This window comes from Anguilla rostrata, chromosome 1, assembly GCF_018555375.3.
Source record: "Anguilla rostrata isolate EN2019 chromosome 1, ASM1855537v3, whole genome shotgun sequence".
Classification (NCBI taxonomy): domain Eukaryota; kingdom Metazoa; phylum Chordata; class Actinopteri; order Anguilliformes; family Anguillidae; genus Anguilla; species Anguilla rostrata.
In genome coordinates, this window is record NC_057933.1 from 70,615,122 (window position 1) to 70,639,618 (window position 24,497).

At 42.6% G+C, this 24,497-nt stretch overlaps 1 protein-coding gene and 1 long non-coding RNA gene across 2 annotated transcripts; one reads left to right on the forward strand and one right to left on the reverse strand.

Annotated features, from left to right (window-relative positions):
• Positions 1-4,711: 4,711 nt before the first annotated feature.
• leng8 (leukocyte receptor cluster (LRC) member 8) lies at positions 4,712-17,595 on the reverse strand. The gene is made up of 16 exons (XM_064297887.1): positions 17,480-17,595; positions 17,241-17,333; positions 16,246-16,378; positions 15,793-15,975; positions 15,457-15,531; positions 14,861-15,302; positions 14,571-14,697; positions 14,266-14,436; positions 13,925-14,182; positions 13,669-13,836; positions 13,154-13,448; positions 12,956-13,057; positions 12,737-12,805; positions 12,526-12,655; positions 11,964-12,171; positions 4,712-11,843 (listed from the first exon to the last, which is right to left on the reverse strand). Exons 2-16 carry the CDS (start codon positions 17,279-17,281, stop codon positions 11,681-11,683), a joined length of 2,565 nt encoding a protein of 854 aa, XP_064153957.1. The 5' UTR covers positions 17,282-17,333; positions 17,480-17,595; the 3' UTR covers positions 4,712-11,680.
• A 13-nt stretch (positions 17,596-17,608) lies between these two features.
• LOC135233919 (uncharacterized) lies at positions 17,609-22,109 on the forward strand. Its single transcript, XR_010323989.1, has 2 exons — positions 17,609-18,390; positions 20,839-22,109. It is a non-coding gene; the product is annotated as an uncharacterized LOC135233919 (long non-coding RNA).
• The last annotated feature ends 2,388 nt before the right edge of the window (positions 22,110-24,497 follow it).

The window sequence follows — 24,497 nt, forward strand, 5'->3', positions numbered from 1 at the left end:
TGGCTTCCTGTTCTGTAATATACTGCTGTGCTCTCCTTCTGACATTGCTGAAAATACTTTTCTGATCCTTTTTTCCCTCTATCACTATTTTTCTTTCCCCTCTGTATTTCGCCTTGCTTTTGACCTGTTTTGCTGTTCTCTACCCACTGCCATCTTCTACCTCTCTCCCACCCTCGCTTAGTAAGTGAGTTGTGTCCTCTTGCTTCCTGCACTTCTTTGCTTTTCCCTCCTATTCTCCACCTTATCATTTATTTTAGGAGGCGCCATTGGGATACTGAAGTGTTCTGAAAGTTAAATGGATGAGTAGTATATTACTGGTAAAGTGCTAAAAGTGTGGAGTTCCTGATCACTTTGAATTTAAAGGCTCTTCTCATATGAAATGCGATAAATTATATCATGCGCCTCCTAAAACAAAGTGGGGTTTATATTTTCTTCCTGCTTTTATAAATCATTCTGCTTTTCTGTAGTTTTTGTGGTTCTCTCTCGTTTATTTCTGTGTAGTTATCTTCTTGTGATCTCTACCTGCACTTGTTTTTCTGGCTTTGTGTTTGTCTTTGCTTTCTAAGAGCTATATTTTGCTTATTTTCTTTTTCAGCTATAATAGAGCAAATTTTATGAAGTGTGACTTCATATATAAATCTCTATTAGAACTGAATTAGCAATGGAGACAAATATTTTTGAGTTTTTTTATATAGTTTGAAAAATATATATTTTCTACTGTACTGTTTACTTATTTTCCTGTCTCTACTGTGCTTTCCTTCTTTCTGCTGTCCTCTTAACTTCATGTTACTTATATCCTTTCACCTCTCTCTCTCCCTTTTTTTTTTTGACTATTTCAGCTCTCTGACCTTTTTTAAACCGCTCTTTTTGTGTGTCCTCATTTCTCTCTTCTCATACCTACATATCTATATATTGTTCTGCACCACTGCTGGTCAGTCACCGTTACGAAAGTACTTATCATACTGTCTGTCATGCGGCTGTTTTATGTATCCAAGTTCCTTCCTTGCTGTCTTTTCTAATGTCTTACCACGATACCTTCCTGCAATATTATTTTGCATGCCTAGGCTCTGATTAACTGACGCTTAATATCTATATATCTATAATATCTAAACTTTGTATTTCTTTCTTTTCCTTGTCCAGTAGTTTCTTCAAAAGTACAGTTACTGTTTGCCTGTTTTATTTTGCTGTCCCTTTTAATGTATTCTGTAACACGGCGGCATTATATTCATTTTATTCATTTCTGTTGCTCCTCTATTAGACTCTCTTACCTTAGTATATGCCATTTTGTCAAATTTATATTTCTCCTGCTATTCTGTATGCTTCCTCATTTTTTGTGCTGTACTGTAGTCTATTTTTAAGTCTTTGTGCTCAATTCTGTTTCTTTGCTTTCCTGTCTTCTCTGCTGTCATCTTTGACTTCACTTCTACTCACTCCTCACATCAGTGAATGGATGTTCTGCACCAAATATGAAAATACTATCTGTTGTTTTTTCTAATTCTCCATTTTTCCTCTGCATCTCACCTCACAGTCACCTTTTTACTTTGTTGTTCACCTAATTTGATCTCCTTCTGTCTTTACTCTGTATACAAGGTGTCGTACTGAGGTGCTGAAGTTAAAAAAAAAAAAATGTTATGGAAATATGCCCATTATCAGATAAAAAATGTTAAGGAAATGTGCACATGATCAGATAAAAATGTTAAGGAAATGTGCACATGATCAGATAAAATTGTTATTGAAATATGCACAATCAGATAATGTTAAGGAGATATGTACATGATCAGATAACGTTGAGGAAATATGCACATGATCAGAGAGGTCACGGGGTTCCAAAAGTGGCACTGGATTACGAAATCATTATGGCCTCCAAAACATGGCCAATCACACTAAATTTAAAAGGCCGTGTATTATCTCTTGTAAAAAGTATCACACACCTCCTAAAATATTAGTTTAAGTATTATCCTACATTCTTTCCTGTATCTCTCAAGTTTGTGGCATTTTTCGCTGATATTTCTCCTTTGCTCATTTCATTTAGTTCTTGCTTTCCCTTTCTGAATCTTTATACTGTCTAAGCTTTGTATTTCAGCTACTTTTCCATTTCACCATTTTCCTTTTCAGCACCTCACAGTATTCTGTCCATTTGTGTTCCACATTTCCCTCTGAACTGTGCTTTCCCTGTTTCTACCATCCTCTTGTGCACCATTTTGTCTGTTTCTACCATCTGACAGCACAATCCCTTTTCTTTCGTGTCCTTATTTTTGTTTCCAAGTTCCTCTGCATCTCACCTCACAGTCACCTTTTTACTTTGTTGTTCACCTAATTTGATCTCCTTCTGTCTTTACTCTGTATACAAGGTGTCGTACTGAGGTGCTGAAGTTAAAAAAAAAAAAATGTTATGGAAATATGCCCATTATCAGATAAAAAATGTTAAGGAAATGTGCACATGATCAGATAAAAATGTTAAGGAAATGTGCACATGATCAGATAAAATTGTCATTGAAATATGCACAATCAGATAATGTTAAGGAGATATGTACATGATCAGATAACTTTGAGGAAATATGCACATGATCAGAGAGGTCACGGGGTTCCAAAAGTGGCATTGGATTACGAAATCATTATGGCCTCCAAAACATGGCCAATCACACTAAATTTAAAAGGCCGTGTATTATCTCTTGTAAAAAGTATCACACACCTCCTAAAATATTAGTTTAAGTATTATCCTACATTCTTTCCTGTATCTCTCAAGTTTGTGGCATTTTTCGCTGATATTTCTCCTTTGCTCATTTCATTTAGTTCTTGCTTTCCCTTTCTGAATCTTTATACTGTCTAAGCTTTGTATTTCAGCTACTTTTCCATTTCACCATTTTCCTTTTCAGCACCTCACAGTATTCTGTCCATTTGTGTTCCACATTTCCCTCTGAACTGTGCTTTCCCTGTTTCTACCATCCTCTTGTGCACCATTTTGTCTGTTTCTACCGTCTGACAGCACAATCTCTTTTCTTTCATCGTGTCCTTATTTTTGTTTCCAAGTTCCTCTGCATCTCACCTCACAGTCACCTTTTTACTTTGTTGTTCACCTAATTTGATACTCCTTCTGTCTTTACTCTGTATACAAGGTGTCGTACTGAGGTGCTGAAGTTAAAAAAATAAACAAAAAAAAATGTTAGGAAATATGCCCATATCAGATAAAAATGTTAAGGAAATGTGCACATGATCAGATAAAATGTTATTGAAATATGCACAATCGAGATAATGTTAAGGAGATATGTACATGATCAGATATGACAGATCGAAAAGGAAATATGCACATGATCAGAGAGGTCACGGGGTTCCAAAAGTGGCACTGGATTACGAAATCATTATGGCCTCCAAAACATGGCCAATCACACTAAATTTAAAAGGCTGTGTATTATCTCTTGTAAAAAGTATCACACACCTCCTAAAATATTAGTTTAAGTATTATCCTACATTCTTTCCTGTATCTCTCAAGTTTGTGGCATTTTTCGCTGATATTTCTCCTTTGCTCATTTCATTTAGTTCTTGCTTTCCCTTTCTGAATCTTTATACTGTCTAAGCTTTGTATTTCAGCTACTTTTCCATTTCACCATTTTCCTTTTCAGCACCTCACAGTATTCTGTCCATTTGTGTTCCACATTCCCTGTTTCTACCATCCTCTTGTGCACCATTTTGTCTGTTTCTACCGTCTGACAGCACAATCCCTTTTCTTTCATCGTGTCCTTATTTTTGTTTCCAAGTTCCTCCTTTTTTCTTTCCAATTTCGAACTGCCAATTGTGCATCTGTAGTCAGATGCTGTGCCGCCTTTTCCCACCCAAAAAGCAATACACCTGAAGCGTGTGCAGGTGACTGTATTTCCAAGTACTACAGGAGAGCTAGCTCCAGATGCCAGAGGATCTCTCACTGACACAAAATGGCAGCCTGTGGGGGGCCTGGCATGATGGTGGGAGGGGCCAATGCAATACTACCCCAGACAAATGAATCCAAGTCTCACCATTGTATCCATTTACCATCAATTCCCTTCTGGTCAGTATCAGCAAATGACAAGATGCAGGTTTTACCCTGTGGAGACTATGGTGTTTCACCTGTGCTCATAGATGGCTTTAAATTAATTTATTTGTACATAGTAAGTCTACAGTGTAATGTTCCGGATCACCCTCTCTAAACACGCATGACTGTCACCTAGCTTTCATTTGTGTTTCTCAACTTTTCTTCTTTCGCTTTGCATCCTTTAGCTAGTCCCCCTTTCACACTAATTACCATTTCTTCTATTTATCTTAAAACAAATCCATCCTCTAGTTTTTCCTCTGCCAGAACTTGCATAGCTATAATGTGCACTAATGAAATTTAGATGAATTCTGTAATGTGCCAGTCAGTTTTTAGTAGTTACCACTAGTGCCTACCTTGTACTCTCTCAATAAGTCATCTTTATATAAAAATAAATGTATTTTTTTGTTGGCATAAAAGCAGTGTCTGTGTGGTAACTCAACTGAAACACTATACACCTCAATATGAATGCATTCACAAGTTAAACCACCATTAAATTCTCCTTACATGAGCAGTACACACAACACATTCAAAAGCCTGATTTGGTTGTGTGCCAAGTCTAAATGAAAGAAAATACATTCAAAAGATTTGAAACGCCCATCTTTAGACAAGGTAACGTGAGCATAAAATTTTCCAATTAAAACAAACTGATTGCAAACTCTTGACTTTTATTTTGATTCTTTGAGGGAAAAAAATACATATTTACATAAATATTTACACATGGCAGTACGGTATATTTGGAGGGGTGACAGCTATATCCTTGAATGAGTTGGTGAACTGCAAAAAGAAACAGATCAATGAAAACAGCATTTAATCAATACCAGGGGAAGGGTACAGCACTGCACACAGCAAATGGATTTAGTCACTAGCATAGCAACACTCAACAGTGTGTGTGAGAGAGAGAGGGGGGGGTTTAAAGTAAGAAAAAGCCAAGACAGCAGGAATATCACAGGACAGGAAAAGCAGAAACACAGACTGCATGGAAAGGAAAAGATGGAGAGTAAAGAAGTCCTTTAGAGGGACAAAAGAAAGGGAACACGTATGGAGGGGATCATTTTAAAAACCAAACTCAAATATTAAGTCAGACATTCTCTGTAGACAAGCTGAACAGGATTAAAGAAAAAGCAAACACACTAGAGGGGGATCAAGCCAGAAGGTAGAACTGAATTTCACCTGAGCAATGGGATTAACTGGTGAAAAGGGGTGTGGTGGTGTGGGACACAAAGCGGTATGTACAACTACAGGTTAAAAAAAACAAAAACAAAAAAGGGGGGGAAATGCAATGTAAAAAGGACAACAGATTAATTCGTTGTCCAAACCAACAGATTCTCACAAGAGGACATTTAATATTAAACCAACTGGATACAATTATGCACTCAAACTGCTGGTGAGGTAAGAAGCAAAGCTAGGCCAATTAATTACTTGGAAAGATGATGAAAATCAAAGTATGAGGCAGTAAGAAATTGCATGTGGAAATCAATACATTCTAATACAGGGGAAACGAGGGACTGCATTTGATATCCTTCCCATTTTAACACTGAATTAACTTCCACCAAAATGTGAAAATCAGTGGGGAAAAGAAAAAAAACGTTGCAGTGTTACCGCTGTGCTTTGAGGAGCAAATACAGAAAATAAAAAATACTACTGGGACAAACTAGAGAAAAATATTGATTTCGGTACATAAAGTCTATGACCCACTGTAAAAAATATAAATAAAAATGAAGAATTTAACCAAATTAAATTGGAGAAAGTTTATAGACAAATAGAAAAGAGCAAACAAACCTGTATACGTCAAAAAGGTCAGCAATTTGGTCAAAACCAAAGAGCCAAAGAAACAGCGGAAAAGATTAAATTCAAAGGGCTATGCGAAACTGGACAGTGATGCATCCAGAATATGCAACATAAAGAAATCCAAGGGTACTGATATTTTTCAATAAAAAAAAAAAATGTTTATCAAATTACTGAACTACACACCACAAGCCCAGGTACATTCCATTTTGCACAACCAATATCACTGTAGCTTTATAAATACTGACAAAAGTGCAATTTTGCTTCATAAAATACATGACCAATTGTTAGGGGGATGGGAGCTCATCATAAGCAATGTAGAGAAATACTACACTTCCTGTATGAATACACTGACAAGCAAGAATGAAAACACCCAAGCTGTTCCACTGTTTCAAACCCATCAGTCAACTATTACACAACCCAGAATGACCACCTACAATTACTATTAACACACAGGTACAATTAATAATGTACAAGTTAAAAATGTTTAGTAGTGTGTAAATAAGTTAAACGTTGACACAGAAATAGCCATACAGACATTACCTGCCGTTGTGAAATTTTAACACTATGATTATCCCACCTCAAAACAAACCAACATCTAGAAAGCTACTACATCACAAAATGAGAAAGGGTTTCGCCATCTCTAAAATCACAATGTATTAGTGCACTAGTACTACAAATGCAATTCATCTGTGCATGCAAAATAATTGCAAAAGTTGTCAAATCTACCTGGACTTGCAGCATGTATTCAGAAAATCTATAGAGTGTATAACTAATAAAATCTTACTTTTGTTTTCCCTCAATAATAACAACATTAGCATGTATGTGGCAGACAGGGAAAACACAACAAACCTAAAGAATTTATGCTGTCCAATGTCTCTCACAAGCAGGGAACACCATATCAATTAATTTGCTCCAATTCATTTCACTCAAAACTGAGGTTTCATAATACTTCAGTCAGCCATGCAGCTGACAGAAAAACAGTAACACCCGTGGCTGGTATAAACACACATGTATACACTTCAGTTGGTTTTTGCCAAGGTCAGTGAGTGCAAAAACAACAATTGTGCATCTTCAGACACGCTGCACTGAAAGATAACTATGACATTCTCAATATATATACAAGAAATGGGCCATCTTGAGTGGGCTGAATCTTCAACATTTCATTTGCTTTCCCCTCTTCAGCTAGCTTCTCGCCTTTGAGCACGTTTCTCTCACCCACACACCCCTCGATTTTCTCCTGCTATTCAAAACTGCAAGGACAAAAAAAATAAATCTGGTAATGAGACTGGGAAAATATATTGAAAGATGAGTAGCATGGAAAGTTTCTGTTTAACAGCACTGAAATGAACAGCGGGAGTAGTGCATACAATTCACTGTCTTAGGCATATGGTCAGAGAAATGACTGATGCAGAAATTTCAGCAAAACTATTTTTGAGCTTTTGAAGATACTCCTGTGCTGTCTTTTGTAGGGTCATCACTTTATACAAAGAGCTCAAATACACACACACAAAGCCAGAGGTTCACACACGGCTCATGATCCCAGTCTGGAACACACCAGACAACAAACTTCTTGTACCTGCTGAAATTCAGTATTTGCACCTAAAAATGGCCAAGTGGAACTGATGCACTGCAAGAGGCAGACCATCACACATGGATACGACACACCAACAAACAAATCAACCACATCCAGGGAAATATACACACAAGCCAGGCAACCAGAGACAGACAACGTGTGGTCATCCACAGTTACGTAGTACCCCTTTTTCTAGAAGATGAACAGCAACAATTATGCTTCTTGGCTGGTGTTAGGACAGCATTAGTACCAAACCTCTCTCTTGCCACTAAAACTGCAGTGTGACTGACTTCGCAACACCAACATTTCCTAAGTAATGGCTAATGCGAGATATTAATAATATATGATGTGTACTGATAAGAGCTTATAGGAGGGAAAAGGTCATTGGTAAGAAAAGTATAAAAGGAAAGCAAACAAATAATGTCTAAAACAAAGAAAAAGAAAGCTGCATAGAAGTTAGCAGGTAAAAACGGCAAGGGAGGTCAAAGGGGGGAAAAACAGGAACTGGAAAGAAAATATGCAAAAGGCAATAATATGGGTCTAAATCCATTTCAAAGCACACTGAAGGAAATGGCAAGAAAAACATTTGGCCTAATCAGCATACAAACTGCATATCGCTAGAAGAGATTTACTTATTAATAACCAATTCTACAGAGGGAATCAAGTCAAACTGACTGCATTAACGCCATTGGGCAATGTTAATAACAGGATTTGGTGTAATAACAGGAACAAAAGCAGAGACACTCATTGTCGGTCTTCAATGTAGTGTTCCACATGAAGTTCACCATTTAATGCGGTTCATATTTTACTATCCATAAAGGTCACAGACAATGGATTTAAACCACGTACTGCCTATTGGAATATTTGATCTACTTTGTGGTGGATTAGTATGGTCTGTCCAATATATGTGCATCACTGGACAATCAAAATGACTTGGCCATTCGCTGTCCGCATCAATTTCACCAAAGTTCTCACAAGAATGTCACCAAATCAAAAACACATTAAAAATAGTAACTTCACACCAACACCAAAGCAGCACATATCAGCAAGTTTCAATTCATTACCAGTGACCTTCATAGAAAAATGTATTACTCTGATACACTGCCCCTGTACAATTTAGGAAAAATCAAAATACTACTTTAAAAAAAGAAAAGAAAAAAAAGAAGAAGCCTATTTACAAGATACCCATCTGTACAGTATTCACACTTCAAAGTAGCCTACATAAATGTGACTTACAGGAATGTACACAACATATACTGCCCACATGTTGCAACTGAAAATCACAGCCCTGCCTGAATAATGGCCATGGATGTACCAGTACTACATGAATCAATGTCTCAAACTGTTTAGCAAATCCTTTTTATATGAAGCTACCGCAAAGCGAGAAGTGGAAATATATGCTATTGTATGTATATATGCATATGTGAATATATATGTGCGCATTTCAGTGAACCCAGAACAGCGAGGCTGCACAGTTTCTCGATTAAAATGGACAACTGAAAAACCATGAACTACAAGGTACAAGAATTTGCCTCTGTCCGATTCCTGGAAAAGTGGAAACTGGATCACATTTGTAGTTAAGTGACGAATTCACCACCGGTGGGAAAATAAATTGTGTTGCACCATAAGCATATAGCCAATCATGCACACAACTAAAAATGGACTGTAAAGTAGGTGTTTCGTTTAGCAGGTCTCCACGGGACATCCTACAATCTCATCCAGACCGCACAAGTAAAACATCAGCAGAAAAATGTCTTTAGGCAGAACAGCACGCTTGGGCTACATTTCTGGGGGGGGTAAATTTAGTTAGCACTTTAAACCCTTTGTCAGATTCAAAATGTAATCGTTTACATTTGAGGGCCTAAAAAAAAGGACATCTGTACTATACTCAGCTTCTTCAAAAAAGAAAAAAAGAAAAAAGAAAAAAGCTTTTGAACAAAACGCCTTGGAAGTCTATCACTTTCAACACTTTCAGAAGACTTACAGTAATGATTCCAACCAACCTGAAGGGTCACCAAAATAATACTAATATTCTCTCCACCCCCCCCATCCCTCTTCACACTGAAACATCCCCAACAGAACATCTACATTAAGCCCCAAGGTGGGATATGTGACATAATGAAAGATACCCCTTTCAGCTCAATCCATTAAATGGAGAAACATTAACATATGAGTGGCAGGCTTACTTTTCCCCTTTTTATTATAAAATTACTGCATAAAAATGTGCACCCCCACCCCCAATCGATGTTCAACCAATTCATGTGCGACCATGCAATGACAACGTCAATCAGATACTCCAGGGAGTATGTGTCTGCATAAGTTATTGCTTTTTCAGGCTAAAATTGTGTGACAGTTTAGAAGAAGTATTGCAATGGTTAACATTAGGGCCTCAATTAAAATAGTATACAAAATGGCAGCATAACAGCAGGTTGGGTTGTATATTGAGGCACATACTGGGTAAAAGGTCTGCCAATTAAAACCCTTATCTTTAAACCATACCTCATATGTACTATATCTTGTATGTGAATCATATAGCCGATGCCTTCTTGAGTTGACATCCATCTCCTTCCAGCAAATCAAAGTCTTTTTCTTACCAGCCATACATACGTAGTGAGCCTCGCGGTGGGTGTGGATGAAGCGTGAAAGCACATACAAACCCCATGCTCTCCCTTCTCTGGCTGGGGAGCTTCAGCCTGGCGAGGCCTGGCATGCGCTTGCCTCCGAGAAGCTGCAGGAAAGCCTTTCTGTATTAAGGGCCCCGCGGCTCTACGGGCAGCTGGAACAGCTGGAACAGCAGGAACAGCAGGCCGCACTCCTCCCACGGCTGGGACCCGGACATCTAGTAGGCAGATCTCGAGGGGGCGGGGGGTGGGGGGGTGGGAGGGGGAGCAGGCGAGGGGGGTGGGGTGGGGTGGGGGTGCGCAGCATCTGCCTGGATCTCAAAGTCAAGGCTGAGCAACTTGCCCGCTTGGGCCTCAGCGACTCTCCTGAGAACAGGGGGGGACTCTTCCACGAGACGGGCGGGGCTTCGCTCGCCAGCGCAGGACCCGCCCCCGAGGGCTGGCAGAGACTTGGAGCTCCGCTAAAGGAAAAGACTGCAGCCGCCGCCGCCGCGGGCGCGACTCTCCCACAATCTGCAGCCTCCGCTTCACTTTCTCAGTCAAGGCCCTGGTGGGAGGGGGGGCGGAGCAGGGCAGGGCGGGGCGGGGCACAGCTGCAAGAGAAGACCCTCTCCCCACCTGACGACGTACACCGGCACATCTGGGACTTGGGGCGGAGAAGGACATACAAACCAGAGACGTCTTCCAGCCAGGAGGCATCTTGGGTGCAGCCAAAGCAAAAAGTCTTTGGGGGAGAACTCTTGATCCGCACTTTGGGCAGGTGGAGATTGCCTTCCTGGAGGTGGCTTGGACTTGGGACGTTAAGACTGACTTTTCAGGATTTGATACGCGGATTTTGCCTTTTGTCTTGATTTTCAGAAATATCTTCACTTGCGTTTAGCTGTAGGCTTGAGGGAGAAAAATAAGAAGATAGAACACTGTTAGCTTAAAATTACAATGCTCTTGCATGGGAGTAGCTAAAACTGTCCCTTCTAAGTACCTAAGTGTTTGTATTAAAAACTCAGTAAAAAATGTGTCCATGTTCCCATTAAGATGGAATTTCTCTTCAGGTGAAAATGTAATGCCCACTCAACTAAAAAAAGGAAAAAAAAAAACCGGACCTCTTCATTTTGAAAGGAATCAATCAGTATAAAATCAGTATCAACTTAAATATATTTATAGTGATGCGATTATAGATGTGGTAGAGCTGCAAGTGCTGATGTGTCTGACTGTACTGGAGAGCAGCTACTCCACTCAGTTAGCAGTCTCTCAATCGTTCTCTTTCTCTCAAACATGGGCATTCTCTCTCCCTCCTGTTTCTGGCAGCGGGTCTGCGTGAGTGGGCCCTCTCTACATCACGTCTGTCCCTCACAGAGCACCCTCCCTCTGTCCCTCTCAGTCTCACCCTGACAGTCGGTCAGTGCAATGCACCAGTCGTTCTAGTCACTCTCAGGGTCACTGCTGAGGAGTCTGCGTTTCACCGTGACAACGACAGGCCGTTAGGTCTCCCTCCCTCCCTCCCTACCTTCGGTCAGTAAAGCCATTAGTGATCGTGCAGCGTCACACAGTCCTCTCTGTCTCCCTCACCCTCTCCCTCACTACATGCAGCAGTATTTCTCCCAGTAGCATGTCACCCCCCATCCTCCCCCCCCCTCATGAGGCTGCCAGGCAGGCAGAGCTGGTCTTGCAGTCTATCTTGCCGGGGTCTCCGGGCATAAAGGAGACCCCCAGCCCAGTCAGGAAGGCCAGGCAAGTGTCTAAACAAGGGAAGCCCAGACTGGACTGGATATACTCCAATGGTACTGCTGGGCGGAACCTGGACAGAGAGAAAGAGGACAACCATGAACATACACGTGGGTACGAAAAAAAAAAAAGCAAGCACTTAGAAAGGGCGCAAAGCCCGTTCCCTCCACAGTCCCAGCGCTCCCCAACTCACGTTTTGAGTATGGCCCGGAGGGCGACCTTCCGCTCTCTCTCCACAAACTTGTCGATGAGGTAGGCGGCCATGCGCGGGGCCCGGCGGTACAGCAGGAAGAAGCGGTGGAAGTTGCCCAGGGCCCAGGCGGCGCGGAGAGAGAGCGCGTGCGCCACGCAGACGTCCTCGCGCAGCGCCGGCGTCAGGTACACCAGCTCCGTGGTCAGGTCTGAGGGGGGGGCAGACGAGCGAGGACCGTTAGCGCTCCGCCGCCGACAGACCAGCGCCCCGCGAGAACGCGCGCCGTGTCTCTGGGACCGGCAGAGCTGAGCGCAGCGCAGTCCAATCCAGGGCTGCCCAACCCTGTTTCCTGGAGATCTACTGTCCACACCAACCCTAAGAAAGCAAACCTCATCCAACGGCTAGAACTGCTAATTAGTAGAATCAGGTGTGCCAAATCAAGGCTGAAACGAAAACCTTCAGGACGGCAGATCTCCAGGAAACAAGGTAGGGCAGGCGTGGCCTACACGCGGGACGGGAGGCAGAAGCTGGCATAGTGTGGAAAAGGAGGTGGGTGGCTTACCTCCGGAGTTCTTGGTGAAGATGTAGTAGAGCAGCCTGTAGGCCGTGAACTCGCCCACGTTGTCCGAGGGACAGTCTTTGTACAGGGCCTTCAGCTGGGTCTGACACTGGTTAAACTCCTCATGGTCGCCCTGTTCATGTAAAACATCACAACCTTAGCGCTGCACTAATGGCGTGGAATACGACACCATAAACCGTGAGCAGACTGTTACCTTTTCCAGAGCAATGCGGGCGTGGGTCTCGTACACCTCCACGGTGAAGTCCGTACGAACACCTTGAACCTGGGGGGCGGAGAGAGAAAAGCTCATTCTTAACTGGCTCGTTCCCTCCTGCAGGCCTGCTCCAAAGGCACTTAACTGCGCAGGAAGCCATACGGACAGGAAGTAAAGGAACAGAATGAAAGGCAGGCACAGGCTGCTCTCTCCACTCACGGTGAGGTCCTGTCGTATGGACTTCATCTGCTCGCAGGCGTAGGGGTAGTCCTGGTTGGTCTGCCAGTGGGCCTTCACCGTCACCAGGGACTTCCTCAGCACCTGCCGTGGAAAAAAAAAAGGCAGGTCACCACACCGGACAGGCCGAACGGCACCATGGCGCACGTCTAACGAGGGCACCGCCCGACGGGCACTCACGGGGACGGGCCGCACGGTGCTGGGGTCGGGGGCGCAGGTCAGGCGCAGGTAGATCTTGGTGATGTCCTGGCAGGTGCCCACGATGGGGCAGTCCTCCCAGCTGAGGCCCTCCTGCGCCCCGTTGGGGGGCTCCAGGGAGTTGATGTTGAGCACGAGGGGCTCGGTGCGCAGCTTGGTGTGGAAGCGGGCCGCCCGGCTCTGCTTCTTGGCCTCGCGGTTGGGGTCCGGGAAATCCAGGCCGGCGTTCCCTCCTTTCCTCTTCTTCCCCGGCCCGCTCCCGCCGTCGTCAAGGTTCCTGGAGAAGAAGAGTCAGTGCAATGCAGCTAGCCTTTCAGAAAATAACCTGGGAGCAGTGCTAAATGGTCAGGTAGGGGCTCTTGCATGTTACCTTTAAACAAAAGCTAAAATTCACACACAATGAAAATCACCTGAAGTAGCACGTTATTGTGCGTATTGCCGTGACATCTTAATTCTCTGTGCTAATAATCAAAGGAATTTAACACTGCCCAACTCACCTTCTTCCTCTATTGGCTCTCCCTCCTCTTCCTCGTCCCCTCTCTCCACCAACTGCTCTACCTCTTTCCCTATCGCCGCCCCGTCCTCTTCCTCCCTTCTGATTGCGTCGCGATAGCGTGGGTCGGAGGTCACTGGACATGCTGCTGTCTGACTGAGAGTCAGAGTCGCTGAAAAACAAAGAGGCGGTTACGGCGGTGCGAACGCAGCGGCTTCACCCGGAGCGGCGCTCGAACCCGCGACGTTCGGCCGACCCACCTGTGCCTGTGCCGGGGCCCCCCTCGGTCCCTGTCCCGGTGCCTGTTGTGCGAGGACGGGGAGGGAGAGCGGGAGGAGGAGCGAGAGGAGCTGGAGGAGGGGCTTCTCTGGGAGGAGAAAACGTTCCGGTAGTGACCCAGCCGCGCTCCGCCCCCTCGGCCCCGCCCGGCTGCACCGGCCCCGCCTCCGCGGCTGATGGAACTGTCCTGAGCTCGCGAGGGTGGCACGGCCTCCCAGCGAGACTGCTTGGCCTTCAGTCTGTCGAGAGGAGAGAGGACGTTTAGGATGGGCCCTGATCGGAGGTGCACGGTTCAGGCAGGGGTAAAGGCGGGTCCACTCACTCAGGCAGAGGCTCCCTGCTCCAGTCGATGGTGTACGCAGTACCATCCTGCAACCGGCCCTGAAGCACCTCCTTCAGCACCTTCTCGGTCCTGTCTTTGTCCTCCTCGGACTCGCAGGCAGTGAAACAGCGCTGAACGTACTCCTTCATGGCCTGGGGCCAGTCCTGAGGCCTGCGGGACAGGGGGACAGCCGGGTTAACGGCCTGCAGGCAGCCAGCTCTGCGCGTCTTTCCCACCCCTCTAAACAGAATGAACTGGTCCCGACTGTAAATTACTGCCTGGAGCAAGCTTCTACCCTTCCTCACCGGCTTTGAGCTGTCCCAGAGGCACCACCCAATCCGCTGCCCTGGTCGCCAGATGGGAAGTTTGAATTGGTCATAACGTAGGGCCGCTTGGGAATGTTGAACTTCACTGCTCCTGCTCCTGGAGCTTCTGCAGGAGACAAGAGTACAGAGGGGTTCAGCACAGCAATCACACATCTAAGTCTGGACAACCACAAAAAAAACACACCACAAAATATTAAAAATGAGTTTTAAGTTTACAAATAAATAAAATTAAAAAATAAATAAACATGCAGAGGAAAAACATGACTTGCGTTTCATGCGGTGCCACAACTGCTGTCCTCCTTTGTTGCCTTTTTTGTTGCCTGCATCTCCTCTTCCTGCCCCTCCGCCGTACTGGCCCTGCTGCTGGGACTGCTGCTGGGGGTTATTCTGGGCATTCTGGTAAGAGTTCTGGGTCTGGTATCCCTGATTATAATTAGGCCTGGCTTGATTGTGATTGTGGCCATAGCCCCTCATTTGGTTAGAGTCATTGGGAGGGTAAGACAGGGAATTGTTAGGGTTATATTGGGACTGGGAGGGGGGTGGGGGATACTGGGAGTTGGGTGGGGGAGGTATGGGAGGTGGGGGTGGGGGAGGTGGTTGTTCAGAGGAGGTAGGGCTCTGTGGGGGGGGCTGAGGGACAGAGGGGGGTGGTGGCTGGGGTTGAGGGGGGTAACTGGAAGACTGGTCATCAAGCATAGGAACAGGAGGAGGCTGCAGGTGAGACAGAGAGAATGTCAGGGTATCAGATCAAAGATACGTTTATCAGCAAGACTACTGAACCTCTACTGAATCGCAAAGCAAAATATTTATGTTTTCCTGAAAGTGCTCCTTTAACAGTACATATGAAATTGTTTTAATTCCATACCTGTCCAGTGGGTGTTGTGGGAGTTTGGTACGCTCCAGGAACACCATATTGGCCCTGAGGATAACCCCCTACATACTGCAAAACAGACAAAAAAACAGATTACATACAATACGCACAAACTTATGCACAAGTAATCTGCTATCCCCAGCTGACTGTGCAACTGCAAAACTGTGTTAACATAAATAAATGCATATTAACATAAATAACCCATTCAAATAATCAATTCACAATTGACTGATTTAAAGCCAGTGTTCATCTAGAGAAAACTTTGTCAGTGTGATTTTTTTTTTTTTTTAACATATCAGATAAAGAGTGCTGGTGTGCGTAAAAACTTACAGGATTCATGGCGTAGTAATAGTTGTATGGATATGGGTATCCAGCATATTGCTGCTGATTCTGTTGGTACCACTGATAGTACTGCTGCTGGTGCTGCTGCTGCTGCTGCTGCTGTTGTTGTTGTTGTTGCTGCTGCTGCTGAAGGGCAGTGGAATCGGTCACTGGAGTTTGATACTGGCCAGCCTGAGTGAAACATGATAAAATTAAGAACAAATTCAGGTGATGGAGGGTGCACTGCAATATATATCTAAAAGTAACATGGACCAGCACGTTATATGTACAGTTCAGTGTACATATAAAACTAGATTAAACATTGTTACCTGCACAAAACAGCTAGGAACATCATGTGGATGCCTTAAAGCAGTCTTAAAACACAACACAACCTCTCAAAGGACTGGTCATCGACCGACATGAGGATGGATATTCAAGCAGTCGTGGCCGACTGTTGCTCACCTGTGCCGTACTGTGATTGGCCTGGGAAGTTTTGGTAGCACTCAGGCTCTTATTTATGGAAGCTAGGGCCTGCCGTGCCTTCTCCCACTCTGGATTTTCGTGGACTGGGGCATCAGAACCAGAGCCATAAGACCTAAGTCGAAGAGAGAATGGTTAATATACAAGTACAGTCGTATCGCAGCCCATCTGCAATGTTCACAAGGATAGGTCGAGATGCGCAATAAGAAATCAATAAAATGTGTGCCGATATGATCCAGCGGTACAAACGTTAAGCTCAGAGTTCTGAAACCTCTGCCTTTTCATACTTTTCAGTCGAATGTACGTTCATTTAAAATACTAACGTTATCTACATACTTTCACTTTCCTGGAAGTGTAACTTTAGGATAATCAGCTAATGAACATTAGACCACGATACCATTTGGCTAGTTAAGTTCGTGAAAATTAGACTAAATGTCACAGTGAGCAGCATACAGTCCGCATATAGCCAACCAGACCTAACGTTCGTTAGCTAGACTCGATAGCATTTTTACCATATCTGGCTAGGTGGGGTACAAGGCTCGCAAAAGGAACAGTAGCCTAGCCCTAGCTAACTTAACACAGAACCCAACAGGATTAGCTACAAACTGATTGGGTAACACGTACAGGGTAAAATAGTATTTTCTTACGCGGTACGCCATCTAGGCGAAAACATACTAAACTACTTCGCTGGACTACATTGTCAGAAAAAAGTATGCAAGACAGCTAGTCTAGACTACTTTTAACTTCATTGCTGAATAAAAATGTTCTGGGTTTGGGGGTCATCTTAACGTTAGACTAGCCTACATGCTAAACAAGAAAGAGCTGGTCAGGTAACGTAATTCACTTTTGATTAAAGGAATCAACGATTTATCTAGCGAAACCGGATACTTCAGAAGTCACAATATAACTCTGTGGCAGACAACATATGGCCAGTGTGACACAGTACAACATAAAGAGATTGACTGCCATATTCTTACCAACTAGCAGCTTGAGCTGACTGCGTCGAGTTGGCCGCCATTTTGACGTTAACGTTAGCAAGCTAGCTAACAGCTCCTCAGATCCAATCTAACCTAACACGAGAAAAAAATGGGGTAGAAAAAACTCAAATTGTATCCGATTCTTCAAAGTTTTGTTTGCAGAAATATTCACATAAAATGATCTGTTGACACGAACACAGCGCGCCTCACAAACGTTAAATAGTACCACGATTGACTACCTCGCCAGCCGTCACCAAACGAATAACACGGCCATTTCCACATAAGTACGGACACAAGTGGAAACAAAATGGCTTCTGTTAAAACACCGCCCATCCCGTACGTGTTTCCTCTTTTTTGCATCGATAACATCAAAGGCTAATGTGATTTCTGAAACTTTGGTTACCGTTTTGTAACATCTTTGTGTGGACAGAGACACTAAACTCTCCCCGACGAGAAAACAATTGCTTCGGGATTTAAACTTGAATAGTTGCACAATATTAGTAGAGCAATGTTAATTTTAAAATGTAGCATTATGACCAATTTCGTAACATTTAATATTACTGTAGACATTGCCTCAAATATTATTGCTACTTCCCAAGCTTTTGATAGGCTACTGTAAAGTTGTTTGGGTGCACAGAACAGTTGAAATAGCGAAAACTTGCACCTTTACTCAGCATTCCAGTTTGATTACTTTATTATGTTTATCACACGATCACTTTAACTAAAAATATCATCTGTATTTGCTTGAATCTACAAACTGCTAAATTGGACCAAGTAGGCTATTCAAAGTGACATCTAGTGTCCACAAAAATACATCGCAATACTGGTAATTGGACTAAGAGATAAATCAAAAGGGACACGTTTTGAGATACAGTTATCTTTTCATGTTTTCAATTAGAATGGAATGTCTATGCGGGAAGTGAAAATAGCATATCACCTATCACCAGTGCATCTCATCTCTTGCAGAATTCCTGGTGATTCCACAATGATCAAACTCAATGCTAAATTGATCACCTAAAATAGTTAATTACATGGTTAACTATCCTGCCTCGTCTGGCTACTTGGGTCTAAATTGGTAGCTGGATTTAAAGTGAATACAAAAACCAGTAAACTCTGTGGTTGACCAGGACCAGTGCTGTCCACCCCTGCTGTACGTAAGACATGCTGTAGCCTAGTTTAAAAGTCATGTAATGATAGTCTTTTACAACCTGCTATAACAAAAATGGTTTGTCAGTTTGAGTTGTGTTAGTAGAGATGTACACAAAACCACTTTGTTCTAAGAGAGTGCTTTTTAAGATTGGTCCTGTGGACCTTCTGTTACAACCAATTCCGTGATTGGTTATGGTAATTTCAAGCACGGAACTGCTACCGTGATTAAGATTAACTCAGAAGACAATAGGTTTGTTTGAGATGACCTTCGACTCGCCTCGAAAACAGGCGAGACTAGCCAATTGCAGTCGGGGGAGGGGTCACTCGGACACTTCTTGGTTGTCTAGCCTGCTCGCCTCGTCTAGCAATGGCAGATATCGCGTTCGCGTTCTTTGTTGCCGGTGAAGTGGATGCAATAGAAATCCCACTACATCTGGCAATTTTGGCTAATTATAATTTCGAGACCATTGATAATGTTTGGCCAGCTAATTATTCTTTGGTTTACTGGGGGGTATACGAGAACAGCTAGAAGTACTATAACACTCAATACAAATTGATGTGAATCAAGTCTTCATTTATTATTATTATTATTATTATTATTATTGGATACATGAGATTGTGTATCAAGAGCTTCTTCTAATTACTTTCTCATATTTTATTCAGGGGTTTTGTTACAGTTATTTCGATATAAACTCCATTGCAGAGATGTTTATTAATACAGCATTTATGAGGAATGTGTAAAGCGTTCTATTATGAATGGTAAATGGTAAATGAACTGCATTTATATAGCGCTTTTATCCAAAGCGCTTTACAACTGATGCCTCTCGTTCGCCAGAGCAGTTAGGGGTTGGGTGTCTTGCTCAAGGACACTTCGACACGCCCATGGCGGGGTTTGAACCGGCAACCCTCCGACTGCCAGACAATCGGTCTTACCTCCTGAGCTATGTCGCCCCAGTGTATGTCAGTACTCTGATAAAAAATAATTTGGTGTCTGTCTGACAGTTCATGAAGTTTATCTTGGAATAATGATGGGTAAAATGGAAGTCTCATAACTTCCTTGTGGGTGGTGACAGCTTTTCTGAGCCAATAGGCGCTTCGCTCAAACCAGAGCAAGTCGTTTCCCATCATGCATGAAGTTGTGCAGTCGGTGGAGAGCAACTGCGTCGCTTAGCCCCGAAAGCTGCGAGCGCCTCGCTCCCGTGAGATTTCCGCGGCGCAGCGCGGCTCGCGCAGTCGGATTTCCAGAGCAAAGTCGGACAACATTCTGAAACCGTCATACAGTGCGCTTGGCAAGTCGGTGGTGAAAACTGCGCATGCCTAGCTAATCTCAAACAAGCCTAATGTTCGGCTTGTTTCCATTCTGTATTTTCTGAGACTTTATTTCCCATAGGCAAATGTTTGGTTAGGTTTCAGTGTTTTTACAGTCAATCAACCACATATCAGTGATTAGCCCCTTTATATGCTCCAGCATAACAGGCCTTGGGGGTCTTTCACACAGCTTGATTGAAGAGCTAGACCGCTCACTTGTATAAATATTTCAAAACGTAAGCTTCAGTCCAATCATATGGCTTTCTCCTTCATTCCACTTTACAAAATAACATCCAGAACCATGAAATGGCTATTTCAATTGGAACTGAAATAAGCGTACACAGCTTGGAGTTGGACAGGACAAAGTTTAAAATTTCTATTTCCCACTTATGGGCTGACTTTTTTTCCATCAGGACCAGCTCATTACCAGGGTTTAGAATAAACACATACAATCCACAACATTTCACCTTGTGTGCTAGGCCTATATAAGTGATATCCTAATGTTTTTAATTTATTTTGTTTTGGCTGCCATCATACATCAACCATCATGTAATTGCTTACCTTTAAATTTGTAGGTGGCAGTGGAGAAGGTTGCAAAGATTCCGCTACTTTTACATCTACTGTAGATATCACTGAAAATATAGCAAAGGGGAGACATTTCGATGAACTGTGGGAAGTGACCTGTGCAGTGAACAGCTGGTGCTGTAAGATATTACCAGAAAAGTGCCAAACTCTTGGTGCTGTATAGGTATGGGCCATACTGTCCCTCTAAGCTGTAACATGGTTAGTTGTCAAACCTGTCATCCCAATCACCTGCATCAACAGAGGACATATTTTTAGTTTATTCAAGCAATGCTTGTATAGACATTTAAGCAACATTTATGCCAGGGGTTGACAAGGTTGTCATTTGTTTCGCCAGTTGGTCACCAGGTGGATTTTTGATGACATGCCGTAAATAATACCACAAATGCTATTTTATAGACAAACCTGCCAATTCTGCCAAATTGACAAATTAGGGAACAAACATTCTGTAAAGAGCACTGCGTGAAGTATTTGTGTAGCTAATATCTAATTTTATTTACTGGTGTAGTGATTGCATAACACTCAACTGTTTTTATCATTTCCTCCCTCTGACACCCAGGTTTGGGCACGTATTTCTGCATGCCTGGCTGACACTGCAGCCTGGATGCCCCCCGTGACCTGAAACTCAACCTAGGGAAGGCAGAACGCCTGTGCCTCCTGGCAAAGGGTTCTCTGAAAATTGATACTTCAGCTGCTTTCAGCAGCCCTGCAGTGTCTCCTGCTCTGCTAAGAACCTTGGCATGATCCTGGATCATCACCTGAGCTAACTGGGACACATCATGGCAACCAACTGGTCCTGCTGGGTCTCCATGCACAACATCAGAAGAATCTGCCCTTTCCTCATCAAAGAGACTGCACTGTCACAGCTACTCATCCAAGCTTCCTTCATTTCTCATATGTGCTATTGCAGAAGATTAGTGGGGGGTTCTTTTCTGTATATTTGTGTTGGCTACAATAACGGCCTTGAAGGTCACTTTGGACAAAAACATCAGGTAAATTAATAACATGTAATGAGGGTACATTTGCCATGTGCTCCTAAAGTGTGGTTTAGAAACCTTAATATGCCACCAGTGTGGTCTTTTAGGGGAACTAATAAGAGTTTCATATCACTTGGCAGGCTCCCAGCACATACACACTCATCTTCCCTTAACCTGAATTGGTAAAGAAAAATAAATCTCTAGAAGTCTATTCTCCTTCGGACTTTGAAATAAGCAGTCCCTACTTCCCCCAGAAATTAAATCTGGCATCACATTGTGCAGAATAACAGAGAGGAACAGTAGGTTTTGATAAAACAGAATGTGACATGCTTGCACTTGTAGTCAAAGTACAATTCCCATGTTCCATTTGAATTTATGGTTAATTTCTGGGATCCCTTCCAGAAATTTCAGGGTGTTGGCATGAGGAAACCTTGTAATTATTTCAGCGCTCTTGTCAACTGTTGTAACATAGATATGTTTATATTGGCACAATTGTGTAATTTCACCATCTGTCAAAGTAATTACTGAGGAAGGAGCAACAGCAATTTAGAGGTCTTTGGTAATATATTGTTTTTGCTAAAGAGGAGAGAGTACTTAAGCAGGCAATTAAGATTAACAGGGTCAGTAGCTTAAATTGTACATGGTGATGTGTTGCACTAAAAAGATATTTGGTCCAAGTCTTCACATGTAGATATGGTAACATACTGGGCAGCAGCAGAAATATCTTGGAATGCCAGAAAATGTCTCAAAATTGAATTATTGTTCAGCTACACCGCTCAATTGAACCATTTATCAAACCTAAGTGATAGCATTTAAGGCACATATTCTGTCTGAATCCTTGTGTAGGCTGTATGACAGTGGTGTCAAACTCGTTGCCATGGAGGGCCGTGTGTATGCAGGTTTTCATTCCAGCTTTTCTTATATTCTGTGCTTCAATGCAGTTAAACGCATATGGCTGAATGAGTAATTGGACTCAATTAAGGCAGCATTAATTGGTTGGAATGAAAACCTGCATACACACGGCCCTCCATGGCAACGAGTTTGACACCACTGATCTAGCTGAAGGTAGTGCACAGGATACCAGAGTTAAAAATTGAACCTGGAAACTATTTGAATGCAGCAGATGGGACCAGGATGGCCAGGACGTGTAGACCACTTTTGAAGAGTAAACTGCCTCTGAGGCAGACACTGGAAGCCAGATTGTTTTAGATTAAGTTGATTATTTTACAGGTGGTTGTGGGCTAGTTCCATGGATACTGTATGAGGATATTAAGAGTCAACTGGGAAAAGGTACAATAGGTCTGAATTGCAGTGCAGACTAGAATATAAGTTTCTCAAGCAGAGCAAATTGCAAAAAAAGAGAGATGTACACGTCTGTCATTTTCATGAGATGTGCAGGTGAGAGGAGTGGGGGAGGTGGAACTGGAAGCAGGGACGGTTTGCAAAAGTAGAGAGTAGAGAAAATCTTATGTAAATTACTGTTCATTGCTTGTATAATCAAAATATGAACAGCTGCATTCTGTTGCAGCTGGAGGTTCTTCATAGAAATATTGGACCAGCCAGATAACACGACATGGTAAACATATGGATTAATTTATCTGAATTTCTGAAATATTCCATAATTAAAATAAATCATATTTTTTTAATACAGAGATCAAAAATGAGAACACTGTCAGTAATACTAAGGTCTTTCACAGCCAGATTTGATACAAAGCAATCAAAATTTTAGGAAAGGTTACTCCCCAATAGTTTTTTAAAAGCAGGAAATTAAAAATAATCCAGCCCTTAATATCAGTGGCATGATGCTCAATCCTGGTACTGGGGAGTCTGCTGGTTTTTGTTTTGTCCTTGAAATCAGTGACCAATTCAGACCCAAAAAACCAGGTTACCCGAGTTAACGGTGTAATCAACGGCTTCAACTGATCAATTGCTGTGCTGTTCAAGTGCTGACATACGACAGCCTGCAGACTCTGCGTCTCTCCAGGACCAGGAGTGAGGACCACTGGTTCAAAGGCATGCTATTCATCGCACTTAAAACTTCTATCCATGTTCACATTCCTTCCTGATTCTCCCCATATTAAATTAATTGTTTCTAAATTTCTCAATTACAAACTCATCAAAAGTTGTATGAAATCAATAAACTGTGCCGTTGGAGTGCCTGTGGAGACCCCTTGAAGATAATCATTGAAATATAAATTCAAATCCATGCAGGTCACATGGAGACAAATTTGGTGGCCGTATGCATAAGTATGATTTATAGCAGGAGAGGGCCTATCCCCCAAGTTCAATACACCTTTTGAGTTAGTGATCTGTCAAAAATGATCTTGATTAAGCGACGTCAAAAAGTGTATTTAGGTCAAGAAGTACAAGGTGTGGGGCAGGGCTGGGGGTGGCCACTGCTCACGTGTTGAACAGACTGAAAAACACAAAAAGGTGTCAGCTTACAACCTTCTCAACTAAAAACACAAAACAGAACAAAAGAATGGCCAATTATTTCAGATGAAAAGGAAAAGAAACCAAAATCACAAAATAAAAACTAGCACACACCCACCACTGTGCATTCCTCAGGGCCCAAACACCTCTCCTCTAGGCCTGGGAGGCAGGCCTCTTATAGAGCCCATAATTAGGCAATAGGCTACAGCTGATGTGATTGCAATAGACCACAGATGTAATCATGACCACCTGTCGTGCCAGTGCTGCCCCCCTGGTGGGCAGCACCCTAATTCTCTTCCTGGCACCACAAAGGATGGCAAGTTGCAGTCTCATGACAGCAGTTACATTTACTACCTGGACAAGTGCAGTTTCAGAATAATGGTGTGATCGAAATCTGTAAAGATATGACTTGTATTTGAACTAAGATAACTATTCAGTTGCTCAAAAACATAATAATTCAGCAAATTATACAGCTGGAACGCAGTGCCTATTCACTTACAGTGATACTCATGTCATCACAAGGTTTCAGTAAAACAAATAATATTTATGCTGATATCATTGTAAGTAGCAGCCATCACTGCCAGAGTACACAACTACAAACTGGTGAGGATCAGACCTGGGTCAAATACATATTTAAAGTATTTTAATTACTTGTAAATACTTATTTAGAAGTTATTTTAAATTCAGCATTTACAAAATGTATCTGAAAATACACAAAGGAGTATTTGCATGCATTTGCAATTACTTTAAAATATGTCTTTAAAAAAATTTTAAATACTGAATTTTCAAATATACAAAGTGTTTCATT

Excerpts from the sequence above, each read along its gene's own strand:
- leng8 (XM_064297887.1), bottom strand. The coding sequence starts at position 17,281 with ATGGCGGCCAACTCGACGCAGTCAGCTCAAGCTGCTAGTTG. Across the intron at positions 14,437-14,570 it reads TCTGGGACAGCTCAAAGCCG|GCCTCAGGACTGGCCCCAGG; the intron begins GTGAGGAAGGGT and ends CCTGTCCCGCAG. Across the intron at positions 12,806-12,955 it reads CCATACGACAGGACCTCACC|GTTCAAGGTGTTCGTACGGA; the intron begins GTGAGTGGAGAG and ends TCCGCCCCCCAG.